General features: G+C 44.0%; 1 protein-coding gene across 1 annotated transcript in view; it reads left to right on the forward strand.

Annotated features, from left to right (window-relative positions):
* The window catches only part of grik3 (glutamate ionotropic receptor kainate type subunit 3), a 609594-nt gene that overhangs the window by 203668 nt on the left and 390843 nt on the right, over positions 1–15083 (forward strand). Inside the window, exons 2-4 of the mRNA XM_070899209.1 lie at positions 653–820; positions 2943–3200; positions 11976–12157. Of these exons, the coding sequence (XP_070755310.1) occupies positions 653–820; positions 2943–3200; positions 11976–12157 (608 nt within the window). The remainder of the gene's footprint in view (positions 1–652; positions 821–2942; positions 3201–11975; positions 12158–15083) is intronic.

Raw genomic sequence — 15083 nt, forward strand, 5'->3', positions numbered from 1 at the left:
CTCTTGAACCTGTTCTGCTATTTAATTAGATTATGGTTGATCTGCGCCTTAACTCCATCTACCTACCTTGGTTCCGTAACCCTTAATACTTTTGCTAAACAAAAATAGGCATCAAAGTCTCAGTTTCTAGCATGCCCATCCACTTTAGGTATAGCACTGGTGAATGCGGAATAAAGCTCCCTCTACCCAAGTCCCAAAATGCGCCTGAGTTCCAGCCTCAGTGGAATACCCTCAACTGCAGCACTGTGACCTTTCCAATTCCCACACATAGCATCCTTGTGGTTTCTAGTAACTGAAATTGCAGTGCCAAATGGGACTACCCCAGTCTACATCAATCAGAGAGAATAAGAGGTGTGTATGCCCTCCCTCCTCAGGCATTTGAACCCAGGTCTCACAGAGGTGAAAGCAAAGGGATTTCTTTTGGTCACTATTTGTTAGCTTAAAAAATGGTGGTAAGATTACTATTTCTAGCTAAATCAAATATGTTACCTAAAATAAAACAGGTTAGCAATTTCACTCGAAATAATTGCATGGGGAAATCCTCCCACTGTGTATACGATGTTGGCAGCACTTAATGACTCGTCTCCCCCCTAACTGAATCCATGAGAGGCACACAGAGTGTGTTGAGTGACTCTTTGCTTTTCTGTCACAGGAGGGATCTTTGAATTAGTGGATGGTGGCACTGTGGGAGCAGAAGAGCTGGCCTTCAAATTTGCCGTCAATAGCATCAACAGGAACAGGACGTTGCTTCCCAACACCACCCTGACATACGACATTCAAAGAATAAACATCTATGATAGTTTCGAGGCTTCGAGAAAAGGTAAGGCCCTGATCCAAAGGGAGTCGCTTGCTCTGCTGTAACAGCTACTTTGATATGGTCACATTTCAGTGTTCAGCTGTGTTCACCTTTGCATGTGTGTTTTTTTTAAATAAAATCCTGTATTTTACCCAATCTGTTACCTTTTAAAAATATATAATTTGCCCCATCCCCCAATAATTTCCTCCTCTCGTTGTCTAAAGGTCTTGACTTGTATTTGGGTATAGTTCCATGGGCAAGTTGCATGTGCACAGCCTAGATACTCAGTGTTAGCAGGCTATTCAACTATAGGGGAGAATTGGAGGAGATCCTGTCTTGAAATGAAGTCTTTACAAGGAGTGATCCTTTGGAACAAGGACAGCAAGACTAACTTTTTTTGCTTCCTTAGTTTGGATGACACTGATCAAATTGTTCAAGCTTTTCATTTCAGCTGCTCTATTACCCTGCATATAATATATGCTGGTGATAGAAAGTCGTCCAGTTATCAGCTACCCATGCCTGCTTGGTCAAAGCTCAGTTAATCCTTCAACATGAATATCATTGTGCATCAATGAGGTGCAATAGTTATCAATCCCACTCACAGCCACTGGCAACATGGAAAATGGTCCAAAACTAGCCGGAGCGGTGGTACATAGGGACACCAATGCATGGTTACACAGGGTGACAAGATGTAGGTTCAATGCCAAGCCCTTTTGAATTCAATGGGGCTGAAATTGCCCTCAGCAAGAAATTGGGGAGGGCACTTCGAATTAGCTGGAAATTTAATGCCCAGCGGGAGTCGGAGGGAAGAGCTGGAAAATTCAGCTCTTTAACTCTGACACTGCCTCTCAGCCCTTTGGAGCGTTGTTGGAGGTGGTATTGGGGCGGGATCGGGTCGGGAGTAGAGCAATGATGACGTCAGTGCAATGCCGACTTTCCACATCGCACAGACGCGTCACAACGCGACACTGCGAGGCCTAGTGAGGCCTCCATGGAGCCCAGTGGGCCACCAGGGAGTGGTTCGAGTGGGCCAGTGGCCCTGCACCCAAGAGGGGGTGCTGACCCGGGGGCAATTGCAGATGGGCTGGTCCCACTGCCTACCCCTGGTTGGAAAGGTCTTACCTCCCCATTACCGTCCCTTAGAGGCACTAACGGGCCTTTTTCAAGGGCAATTTCTCCCCCAATATCTTTGTTTCAAGTGGTCTCCCCTCTAGTGCAGGAGGAGGGAAGTCATCCTTGAACTGCTGCCAAGTGCCTCATTTTGGCCAATTGAGAACCATATTAACAGGAACGTGTAACCCGAGGAAACCAGAGGGGAATAAAATGGAGAATATATGACAGAGTTAATACCACCCAGCCAAAAAAGCAAGTGAGTTTGAGATCAAAGGAAAAGATTTGCGGAATGGCGGGTGTGTCACACCTTGCCACCATCCAGCCCCATACGTGATCACGGAGTAACTTATTTTGAGAGGAAGGAAGCTTTCCATGAGAGATCAGTCTTGTGATTGGTTGTGCGATTAAATATAATGAAGCTGTGGACTCCCATCTGTAGTTTAAGTAAAGTCCCCCCAAAATAGCCAAAGAAAAACATTCAGTTTAAAGCACGACCATAACGAATGAGATTCATCCTCCCAGAACTAACACTTACACAGCTGGATTATTAAACAATTTGAAGTCTGATTTAGCAAATTTTAGTTTCAGCCTGGGGGATATTAAGATATGACCGGGAATGGACCTAATTCTACTTTCTACTCAAGTTAATCTGTGAATGAGACAGGTTCATGAGAAATACTAACCAGAAGTGATCTTCATAATCCATTTACAAAGTCAGATGAAGGTAAAACTAGGCTCAGCTTGCCAACACGCACTCATGAAGAATGTTTATTTGTGGGAGTGAGCCAACAGCTTCAAGAGACCGTGGAGAAAATTGACTGCATTTATTTTAATATAAATAAACAAACTGCACATTAACTTATCTCCCCTCAAACGGTCATTACATAATCCATAGTTAATTCCCTCAATTGTACAGTCAACAGTAGTCAGATGTTAATGAGTTGTTTGTAACTGATATTGTAAAAGATTTATTGGCAATGTCACTCTCTCAGCAGCTTGTCACTGTTCATAGTTCTGATTCTCTTTCATTCAGCCTGCGATCAGCTTTCATTAGGAGTGGTTGCAATATTTGGGCCTTCTCACAGCTCCTCCTCCAATGCCGTTCAATCGATCTGCAACGCACTGGAAGTCCCTCACATCCAAATCCGATGGAAACACCATCCCATGGACAACAGGGATTCTTTCTACACCAACTTTTATCCTGACTATTCTTCTCTCAGCCATGCTATTCTGGACCTTGTGCAGTTTCTGAAATGGAGAACAGCAACCGTAGTTTATGATGATAGCACTGGTAAGTCAAGAGCTGTGTTGATGAGTGGAGGGGTGTGTGTATGAGATGGAGAGAGGAAGTAATTCATAGAATACAATCATAAAATGACACAGCACAGAAGGAGGCCATTCGGCCCATCATGCCTGTGCTGGCTCTTTGAAAGAGCAATCCAATTATTCCCACTCATCAGCTCTTTCCCTGCACATTTCCCCCCTTCAAGTATCTACTCCCTTTTGAAAGTTCCTGTCAAATCAAATAATCTGCAGTGCATTTCAGATCATAACAGCTTGCTGCCTATTTTTTCCCCTCATTTTGCCTCTGTTTCTTTTGCCAATCACCTTAAATTTGTGTCCCCTGGTTACTGACCCTTTTGCCATTGGAAACAATTCATCCTTATTTAGCTTGTCAAACTCATCATGATTTTGAACACCTCTATCAAATCTCTTAATTTTCTTCACTCTAAGGAGAACAACCCAAATTTCTCTAGTCTCTTGACTTAAGGGTCAAGGATGTCTTGGAGCGGCTGCAGGGCATTCTGGAAGGGGAGGGTGAACAGTCAGCTGTCGTGGTAAATAAAGGTACCAACTATATAGGTAAAAAATGGGATGAGATCCTACAAGCTGAATTTAGGGAGCTAGGAGTTAAATTAAAAAGTAGGACCTCAAAGGTAGTAATCTCAGGATTGCGACCAGTACCATGTACTAGTCAGAGTAGGAATAGCAGGATAGTTCAGATGAATACGTGGCTTGAGGAATCGTGCAAGGGGGAGGGATTCAAATTCCTGGGATATTGGAACCGGTTCTGGGGAAGGTGGGACCAGTACAAACCGGACGGTCTGTACCAGGGCAGGACTGGAACCGATGTCCTAGGTGGAGTGTTTGCTAGTGCTGTTGGGGAGGCTTTAAACTAATATGGCAGGGGGATGGGAATCTATGCAGGGAGGCAGAGGGATGTAAAAAGGGGGCAGAAGCGAAAGGTAGGAAGGAGAAAAGTAAGAGTGGAGGACAGAGAAATCAAGGGCAAAAATCAAAAAGGGCCACATTACAACATAATTCTAAAAGGACAAAGACTGTTTAAAAAAAAATCCTGAAGACTCTAAGTCTCAATGTGAGGAGCATTCGTAATAAGATGGATGAATTAACTGCGCAGATAGCTATTAACGGATAAGATTTAATTGGGATTACGGAGACATGGCTCCAGGGTAACCAAGGCTGGGAACTCAACATCCAGGGATGTTATTCAGGAAGGATAGACAGAAAGGAAAAGGAGGTGGGGTAGCATTACTGGTTAAAGAGGAGATTAACCCAATAGTAAGGAAGGACATTAGCTTGGATGATGTGGAATCTATATGGGGAGAGCTGCGAAACATCATAGGGCAGAAAACGTTAGTGGGAATTGTGTACAGAACACCAAACAGTAGAGTGAGGTAAGGGATGGCGTGAAACAGGAAATTAGGTATGCAATAAAGGTACAGCAGTTATCATGGGTGACTTTAATCAAAATATAGATTGGGCTAACCAAACTGGTAGCAATACTGTGGGGGAGGATTTCCTGGAGTGTATAAGGGACTCTAGACCAATATGTCAAGGAACCAACTAAAGAGCAGGCCATCCTCGACTGGGTCTTGTGCAATGAGAGAGGATTAATTAGCAATCTTGTTGTGCGAGACCCCTTGGAGAAGAGTGACCATAATATGGCAGAACTCTTCATTAAGATGGAAAGTGACACAGTTAATTCAGAGACTAGAGTCCTGAACTTAAAGAAAGGTAACTTCGATGGTATGAGACCTGAATTGGCTAGGATAGACTGGCAAATGATACTTAAAGAGTTGATGATGGATAGGCAATGACAGACATTTAAAGATCACATGGATGAACTTCAACAATTGTACATCCCTGTCTAGCATAAAAATTAAACGGGGAAGATGGCTCGACCGTGGCTAACAAGGGAAATTAGGGATCGTGTTAAATCCAAGGAAGAGGCATATAAATTGGTGAGAAAAAGCAGCAAACCTGAGGACTGGAAGTCATTTAGAATTCAGCGGAGGAGGACAAAGGGTTTAATTAGGAGCAGGAAAATAGATTATGAGAGTAAGCTTGCAGGGAACATAAAAGCTGACTGCAAAAGCTTCTATAGATATGTGAAGAGAAAAAGATTAGTGAAGACTAATGTAGGTCCCTTGCAGTCAGAATCAGGTGAATTCATAATGGGCAACAACGAACTGGCAGACCAATTGAACAAATTCTTTGGTTCTGTCTTCACTAAGGAAGACACGAATAACCTCCCGAAAATACGAGGGGACTGAGGGTCTAGCAAGAAGGAGGAACTGAGGGAAATCCTTATTAGTCAGGAATTGGTGTTTGGGAAATTGATGGGATTGAAGGCCAATAAATCCCCAGGGCCGGATAGTCTGCATCCCAGAGGACTTATGGAAGTGCTCCGAGAAATAGTAGATGCATTGGTGGTCATTTTCCAACATTCCATGGATTCTGGATCAGTTCCGATGGATTGGAGGGTAGCTACTATAAATCCATTTTTTAAAAAAGGAGGGAGAGAGAAAACAGGGAATTATAGATCGGTCAGCCTGACATCGGTAGTGGGGAAAATGCTGGAATCAATTATTAAAGATGTAATAGCAGCGCATTTGGAAAGCAGTGACAGGATCGGTCCAAGTCAGCATGGATTTATGAACGAGAAATCATGCTTGACAAATCTAGAATTTTTTGAGGATGTAACTAGTAAAGTGGATAAGGGAGAACCAGTGGATGTGGTGTATTTGGACTTTCAAAAGACTTTTGACAAAGTCCTACACAAGAGATTAGTGCGCAAAATTAAGGCACATGGTACATAGAAACATAGAAACATAGAAAATAGGTGCAGGAGTAGGCCATTCGGCCCTTCTAGCCTGCACCGCTATTCAATGAGTTCATGGCTGAACATGCAACTTCAGTACCCCATTCCTGCTTTCTCACCATACCCCTTGATTCCCCTAGTAGTAAGGACTTCATCTAACTCCTTTTTGAATATATTTAGTGAATTGGCCTCAACAACTTTCTGTGGTAGAGAATTCCACAGGTTCACCACTCTCTGGGTGAAGAAATTCCTCCTCATCTCGGTCCTAAATGGCTTCCCCCTTATCCTTAGACTGTGTCCCCTGGTTCTGGACTTCCCCAACATTGGGAACATTCTTCCTGCATCTAACCTGTCTAACCCCGTCAGAATTTTAAACGTTTCTATGAGGTCCCCTCTCATTCTTCTGAACTCCAGTGAATACAAGCCCAGTTGATCCAGTCTTTCTTGATAGGTCAGTCCCGCCATCCCGGGAATCAGTCTGGTGAACCTTCGCTGCACTCCCTCAATAGCAAGAATGTCCTTCCTCAGGTTAGGAGACCAAAACTGTACACAATACTCCAGGTGTGGCCTCACCAAGGCCCTGTACAATTGTAGCAACACCTCCCTGCCCTTGTACTCAAATCCCCTCGCTATGAAGGCCAACATGCCATTTGCTTTCTTAACCGCCTGCTGTACCTGCATGCCAACCTTCAATGACTGATGTACTGGGGGGTAATGTTTTGATGTGGATAAAGAACTAGTTGGCAGACAGGAACAAAGAGTGGGCATAAACGGGTCCTTTTCAGAATGGCAGGCAGTGACTAGTGGGGTACCGCAAGGTGCTATGATCCCAGCTATTTACAATATATATTAATGATTTAGACGGAGGAATTGAATGTAATATCTCCAAGTTTGCAGATGACACTAAGCTGGGTGACAGTGTAAGCTGTGAGAAGGATGCTAAGAGGCTGCAGGGTGACTTTGACAGGTTAGGTGAATGGGCAAATGCATGGCAGATGCAGTATAATGTGGATAACTGTGAGGTTATCCACTTTAGTGGCAAAAACAGGAAGGAAGATTATTATCTGAATGGTGACAGATTAGTAAAAGGGGAGGTGCAACGAATTCTGGGTGTCATGGTACATCAGTCATTGAAAGTAGGCATGCAGGTACAGTAGGCAGTAAAGAAAGCAAATGGCATGTTGGCCTTCATAGCGAGAGGATTTGAGTATAGGAGCAGGGAGGTCTTACTGCAGTTGTACAGGGCCTTGGTTAGACCACACCTTGAATATTGTGTGCAGTTTTGGCCTCCTAGTCTGAGGAAGGACATTCTTGCTATTGAGGAAGTGCAGCAAAGGTTCACCAGACTGGTTCCTGGGATGGCAGGACTGACATTAAGTTGGGTGGCAGTGGGAGCTGCGCGGAGGATGCTATGAGGCTGCAGAGTGACTTGGATAGGTTAGGTGAGTGGGCAAATGCATGGCAGATGAAGTATAATGTGAATAAATGTGAGGTTATCCACTTTGGTGGTAAAAACAGAGAGACAGACTATTATCTGAATGGTGACAGATTAGGAAAAGGAGAGATGCAACGAGACCTGGGTCTCATGTTACATCAGTCATTGAAGGTTGGCATGCAGGTACAGCAGGCGGTTAAGAAAGCAAATGGCATGTTGGCCTTCATAGCGAGGGGATTTGAGTACAGGGGCAGGGAAGTGTTGCTACAGTTGTACAGGGCCTTGGTGAGGCCACACCTGGAGTATTGTGTACAGTTTTGGTCTCCTAACTTGAGGAAGGACATTCTTGCTATTGAGGGAGTGCAGCGAAGGTTCACCAGGCTGATTCCCGGGATGGCGGGACTGACCTATCAAGAAAGACTGGATCAACTGGGCTTGTATTCACTGGAGTTCAGAAGAATGAGAGGGGACCTCATAGAAACGTTTAAAATTCCGATGGGTTCAGGCAGGTTAGATGCAGGAAGAATGTTCCCAATGTTGGGGAAGTCGAGAACCAGGGGACACAGTCTAAGGATAAGGGGTAAGCCATTTAGGACCGAGATGAGGAGAAACTTCTTCACTCAGAGAGTGGTGAACCTGTGGAATTCTCTACCATAGAAAGTTGTTGAGGCCAATTCACTAAATATATTCAAAAAGGAGTTAGATGTAGTCCTTACTACTAGGGGGATCAAGGGGTATGGCGAGAAAGCAGGAATGGGGTACTGAAGTTGCATGTTCAGCCATGAACTCATTGAATGGCGGTGCAGGCTAGAAGGGCCGAATGGCCTACTCCTGCACCTATTTTCTATGTTTCTATGTTTCTATGACATATGAAGAAAGACTGGATCGACTAGGCTTATATTCACTGGAATTTAGAAGAATGAGAGGGGATCTCATAGAAGCATATAAAATTCTGACAGGATTGGACAGATTCGATGCAGGAACAATGTTCCCGATGTTGAGGTCACAGTCTAAAGATTCGGGTAAGCCATCTTGGACCGAGATGAGGAGAAACTTTTTCACCCAGAGAATTGGTAGAGAATTCCAGAGGTTCACAATTCTCTGGGTGAAAAAGTTGTTGAGTCCATTTCGTTGGATATATTCAAAAGGGAGTTGGATGTAGCTCTTACAGCTAAAGGGAGCAGAGGGTATGGAGCGAAGGCAGGAGCTGGGTACTGAAGTTGCATGATCAGCCATGATCATATTGAATGGTGGTGCAGGCTCAAAGGGCCGAATGGCCTGCTCCTGCACCTATTTTCTATGTTTCTATGTATCTGAAGTCTTTCATCCCGGGTACCATTCTAGTAAATCTCCTCTGTGCCCTCTCTAAGACCTTGACAACCTTCCTAAAGTGGAGTACCCCCAGAATTGTTCACAATACTCCAACTGTGACCTAACCAGTGTTTTATAAAGATTTAGCATAACTTTATTGCTTTTGTACTCTATGCCTCTATTTATAAAGCCAAAGATCCTGTATGCCTTTTTAATAGCCTTCTTAACATGCCCTGCCACATTCAAAGATTTGTGTAGGTACAGCCCCAGGTCTCTCTGATTCTGCACCCCCTTTAAAATTATATTGCCTCTCCTCCATCTTCCCACATTTCTCCTGTCCCTGCTACATTCAAATCAAAATCCTGATTTATAAATCCTCCCATGGATTTAAGCCCAATTTATCTGTAAAATCTACTTGAGCCTTGTATCCTTGCCCATGATATTGGGTCTGATTCTTGCCTCCTGTGCATCCCGACCTCTGACCCCCACACCCCACAGCCACCCTGCTTCCCTGCCTCTCTCCCCACACCATTGGTGGAAGAGCCTTCAACTGTCTGTGCCCTGCTTTCTGGAACTCTCCATCAGTAAACTTTTTCACCTACAACTTCATCTCAAAGTCTCCTCAAAACCTATGTTTTAATATGCATTTGGTTATTCCTCCTAAGCCTTACACTACCACTTGGCATCGGTTTGGCTTTGGTGATGCAGATCCCTTATTGTATTAAAGGAAGTATATCAATGCAAATTGTTGTATGGGTAAAGAAAGCTCTGTAAGAGTAGGTAGGAGTGCCAGGAAAGTTCGATGGGCAGTGCCTGCATTTGAAGGGGCTTCTCTAAGTTGTTTTTTTCCCTTGTTCTTAGCGTGTTTCGCCAAGATTTTTGTCGCCGTCACAGGCTCTCCCTCAACATACATCATTCCCAGGCAGGAGCCAGCAGCTGGCCTGCTCGTACTTCCCAACCAAAGTTGGTCAATGGTACCTGTGAACTTACGATAATGACAGGCAGGAAAAAACCATCAAACCTTTCTCACACGGTCATGATGTGTGAAGCATCCGGATTAGACATCCCCTTATCCACTAGCAGCCATGTAATCTCCACGAGAAGTAAAACAACAGATAAAGACCCAAGGCCAATTAGGGAAAAGAAATCTGGAAAATTCCTCTCCAACCCCTTTGGACAAGTTTTATAAAAGCTGCTCAAGCTCTGCTTCTCCACTGATGGTACAGTGCAGCAATCAGGGGAGGACATTTGAGTGGGAATCTACCAAATACCACATATGGACTCCTCAAATGTATTGAGCCACTCTCATTATACTCAGTGAAAATTTTTCATTTTGGGGAAAAGATTCTGATTTATCTTATTTTCACTAAATAAGGTTTACCAAAATCAGAATGTCAAACATTCCAGAACATAACTGGTCTGATTGTTCGCCCACTGGCATCAGTCTGACTTTTTGAAACTCCGAGAGTGTAGTTTTTATATCCCATGTATTCTGGGGCTGCCTCGCATTCTGTCCCATAATGGCTACTGTAACTGAACTATCCTGTGCCCACCCTGTAGTGCTGCGGCAAATGGAGACCCATTAAGTCCATGGCTGTTCCCCACCGCAGAGGCAAAGGCCACAGAATGTAAAACTTTATAGAAACAGGCAAAACCCGAACAGAATGAAATCTGGCAACTTGCCAAGAGCACGGTCTATTTGTTGACCTTTGTCACGACTTTTGCAGAGTGTCAGAATTCATTCCGAACAACTTCCTCCCCATACTCCAATGGCAGGGAGCACTTTTCATATTTAATTTGATTTCTTGTATCAGCACAGAACAGGCAATCTCCCCTGAAATTAAGGGAAATATAACCAGAAGCAAGATACCAGTCTCGAGAATTTGAAAAGTGCATTATGATTTTTTTTCAAAAACTTTAATACTTTAAGGAAGCTGTTAAACCAAACAAATGTTCAGAAGGCTGACCCTGCTCTGAGTTAGTGTTTTACTAAAAATAAAATAATCCTCTTGTGACAGGTTTTACGCACTCATCTCTTACTTCCTCTTTGTCTTTAACTTCTCTGTCTCTTTCCCTTGTGTGCCTTCTCACTCTCCCAATCACCGCCTACAGCCTCTTATTGCCCAAACTCATAATAATGTCCAGTGCACATATTGTGGTTTTTGGAGATGGCAGATTTGATTTGAGAATTCTGTAGATTATGGCCAGGCCTTTTAATCATTCATAAAGCTGATAGAAATGAGCAGCTGTGGAAATCCCTTCCTTGTGTCCATGTACAGGACATGGGTGCTCTAGCGTAGCTAGAAGTGTGGTCTTGTGTCTGCAATTGGCATTTCTCAATGGTTGAAGAAATGCACTGCCAGTTGTTGTCCAGACACGTGGCCCAGAGGAATGCTCCTTCCTTGTGGACTGGTGTTGACCACCACTTGCACAGCAGGCAGGCTGGGATTTGGAAATTTCCATGTGGAAATATGCAGGGCATCTGCTCCACCACCTCATGTAGAGTCTCCCAGTGCACTGCACCATTGCATATGCTGGAAAAGCAGTTTCAAGCAAGGAAGTGATTTGTACACTGGATCTAGGAGTATGTATACAATTCCCTAAATGGCCAGACTTTTCATTCCAAAACTACAGATAAAAGATCATTGGCTTTTGTAAACACCGAGGAAATTGGGAAAATTTTTAAAATAAAACAGCATTAAATAACTGATTCTTTTTAATTTAATGAAATGTAAAATAATTGAATTTTGTCATCTGGCTTTTATCGCTGGGTTGCAGTTTGAGATTCATTATTTCGAAGAACAACAGGGGAGTTATCCACAGTGCCCTGGCCAATATTTATCCCTCAATCAACATAACAAAAACAGATTATCTGATCATTATCACATTGCTGTTTGTGGGAGCTTGCTTGTGAGTAAATTGGCTGCCGCGTTTCCCACATTACAACAGTGACTACACTCCACAAGTACTTCATTGACTGTAAAGTGCTTTGAGACATCCAGTGGTCATGAAAGGCGCTATATAAATCCACGTCTTTCATTTCTTTTTTCACATGATTCAGTTGACCCCCGTACTGTTGCAAAAGGAGATAAATTGGAAGGAGGGGTGGAGGAAGAGGGGAGGACAGATTAATTGTGTTCTTGGTTTGACAGGACATACTGCACATCAGAAATAGCTTTTCTGCTTTATCATTGAAGGTCTCATACGCCTGCAGGAGCTGATAACAGCTCCCTCCAGGTACAATATCCGGCTAAAGATTCGTCAACTTCCAATCGACTCGACTGATGCGAGGCCTCTCTTAAAGGAGATGAAGCGAGGCAGGGAGTTCCGTATTATATTCGACTGCAGCTACACAATGGCTGCTCAGATCCTGAAACAAGTGAGTTCCATTTGTTGTCATTGCGGCTTTGTGCCCTTGTTCATTTTGACACACTGACAGGGTACAATACGCTTGAATGCTAAAGACCCCTGTCAACAAAACCGGCGGCGGATTCACATCCTTGGATGTTTATTTAATACTTTATTTGCATCATGTTGGCCTTTCACAATTGTGTTTACTTTTTCCGTTCTTGGTCGCATTCTGTGTGTTCAGAGCCCTTTCAGCCCGATTCTTTCTGGTGTCTGAGAAAAGGCTGCATGTTTTCCACTCTTGGCACGTAGTTTACTACTTGGAGCTGCAGAACTTTGCAATCTCTGCAGCGCACTGCTATTAAGTCAATGGTTGAAACAACGGGATGGATTATCAAAGAGCTGTCTGAGCGTTAAATCATTGAAAGGAAAATCAGCGCGGCCGGTCTGCGCGCCAGTTTAATGCCAGCACCAATTAAGAAAATCTTCCCCAACTTGTTAATGCATAATTTCAGTCACTGATGATTTAAGAAGGAATTAAACTCCTTAAATTCTTTCATTACAATACTGTTGTTCATACAGCCCCCGCATTTTTTTGTTGCTGTGAATAGATGGCAGCAGTTTGTTTATTATTTCTCTGAACAAGACTGAACCAGAATTAAGCGCAGAATGTTCAGAATTAGGATTAATATGAAAAGTTAGAAGATTCTTTTCCCGCCGATGGTTATCAGAACACCGAGGTAGAGTTTCTGCTTTGGGCGCAATCAATTGCGCTAGTTTTGAGAAGCGTCGTTTTGTCCTCGAGCTTTCGCTCAAAACCATTTGCATATCGCCAAACGTAAAGTCTGCCATGAACCAGCGCAATCGGGCAGCGTTTTAGAACTTAATTTTTTAAATAAAATTATTGGCTTAAAAAATATATTTCGGTGTGGCAACTTGGTGCAGTTTGATTAATACAGTTGTATTTGGGTTTATCACAAAAAATAAGCATTTTAATCGGATTGTCTAGTCCACCACATGTGAGTAACCCGATTTTAAATCACTGAAAATTACTTTTAAAAAACTATACAGAACCATTTTCTAGTTATATTGGGATACAGTAGTCAACTTCTCAGTAAATTAATAAAATGATATTCTAAAGCTTTTAATAGCTGCCTATTCGTGTCCTTGTGCCTAAAACAAAAATCTTAGTTTTTAGAGCCTCCTCGAAGGTCTGCAAACGAGCGCAATTTTTGGAAACTCCCAATGGTGATTAATTCACCCTGGGGGCGTGGCCAGTTGTGGGCCAGCGTGAAGTTTTTTAAACTAGCGCAAAAGATTCCATAATAAGAACACAAGAAATAGGAGCAGGAGTAGGCCAGTTGGCCACTCGAGCCTGCTCCGCCACTCAATAAGATGATGGCTGATCTGATCTTGGCATCAGGTCCATTTCCCTGCCCGCTCCCCATAACCCTGGACTCCCTTATCGTTGAAAATTCTGTCTATCTCCACCTTAAAGATATTCAATGACCAGCCTCCACAGCTCTCAGGGATAGCAAATTCCAAAGATTTACGACCTTTGAGAGAAGAAATTCCTCCTCATCTCCGTTTTAAATGGCCGAGCCCTTATTCTGAAACTATGCCCCCTACTTCTAGATTCCCCCACGAGGGGAAACATTGGGCTCAGTTTTCCCCAAGCCCATTTTCTGGCATATTGCCAGAGCTGTGCTGCTTATTTAGGTCCAGAAATGCACCAGAAAAACATGTCCAAACTTTCCCCGATATTTCTGCTGTAATCCGGACTCGCGCAGACTGGCCAGTCACCTCGGGTGGTGGAGCCAGCGATTGGCATGAAAAAATGCAGCCGGGCCTTCTGCGCATGCGCGGGGGAAAAAACTCACGTTCTTGACGTCGCTGAAATGGCCGTGCATGTGCAGTAGAGTCCTCTCCTCTCTCCCCACCGACCCCCCCCTTGAATCTTGTGACCTCTCAATCCCTCCCACTCCCCCTCTACGGACACCAAGCCTTCAGATCGGCTGTCTCCGACCCTCCCCGGTCCCCGAGTGAGGTGCCTTTCCGATCCGCTGTGGGTGTGAGTGTCGGTCCAGGCCCGCTCCGCTTCCCACCCCTAGCCCAGGCCGAATGGCCTCCGATTTACTTACCTGCGCCGATTTCTTTAACTCTCCGCAAGGGTTTTCTGGAGACTAAGCAGACCTAAGCAGAAATGGAGTAACTATCACCTGGCCAAAGTTCACTAAATGGCCAGAACTGGCGTAGGTGGCTGGTTATGCCCCCTCTTGGATGAAAAAAAAACTTACCTAAAAAAACCCATAACTAAATGAGTTACGCTGGTGCAAATTGATTGGGAAAACTGCGGATTTTAAAGTTAGGCCAGAAAAAGCAGCCTGCTCCAAAAAAACGGCACAAATCACTGGGGAAAACTGAGCCCATTCTCTCTGCATCCACCCTGTCAAGTCCCCTCAGAATCTTATACATTTCAATAAGATCGCCTCTCAACGTGGAAACTCAAGTTGCGCTGAAAGCAATTTGTACTTAAAGTTCCGTGGTCTTTTGCACTAGTTTAAAAAACACCTGCTGGAAGCCGACCTTGCTAGTAGGGCAACCTCGCAGAAACTCCAGGCCGGAATGTCTTAACACAAGTGGCCATTGAGGCAGAGACCCTAACAAATGTTAAAAGGGAATTGGAAAGGGAGTATTTGAAAAGGAAGAGAATGCCTGGAAATCGGATTAGAGAGCAGAGCTGCTGTTGAAGAGCTGACACGGAATGGTTTCAGTGGGCTGAGCTGCCTCTTTCTGTGCTGTAAAGATCCAGTGTTTAATTCCTGGTGCATGTTGAGTTAGCTGATCTGAACTGAGGCGGCGAGAACACAGCAATTGGTCCCAGTGTCGTTGTGCTCGGAAAAGGAAAGATCAGCCTGGGTTTGAACTCCTGGTCATTTCCCAGTGACATGTGCGAG

The sequence above is a fragment of the Pristiophorus japonicus genome, chromosome 14 (genome assembly GCF_044704955.1).
Source record: "Pristiophorus japonicus isolate sPriJap1 chromosome 14, sPriJap1.hap1, whole genome shotgun sequence".
Classification (NCBI taxonomy): Eukaryota; Metazoa; Chordata; class Chondrichthyes; family Pristiophoridae; genus Pristiophorus; species Pristiophorus japonicus.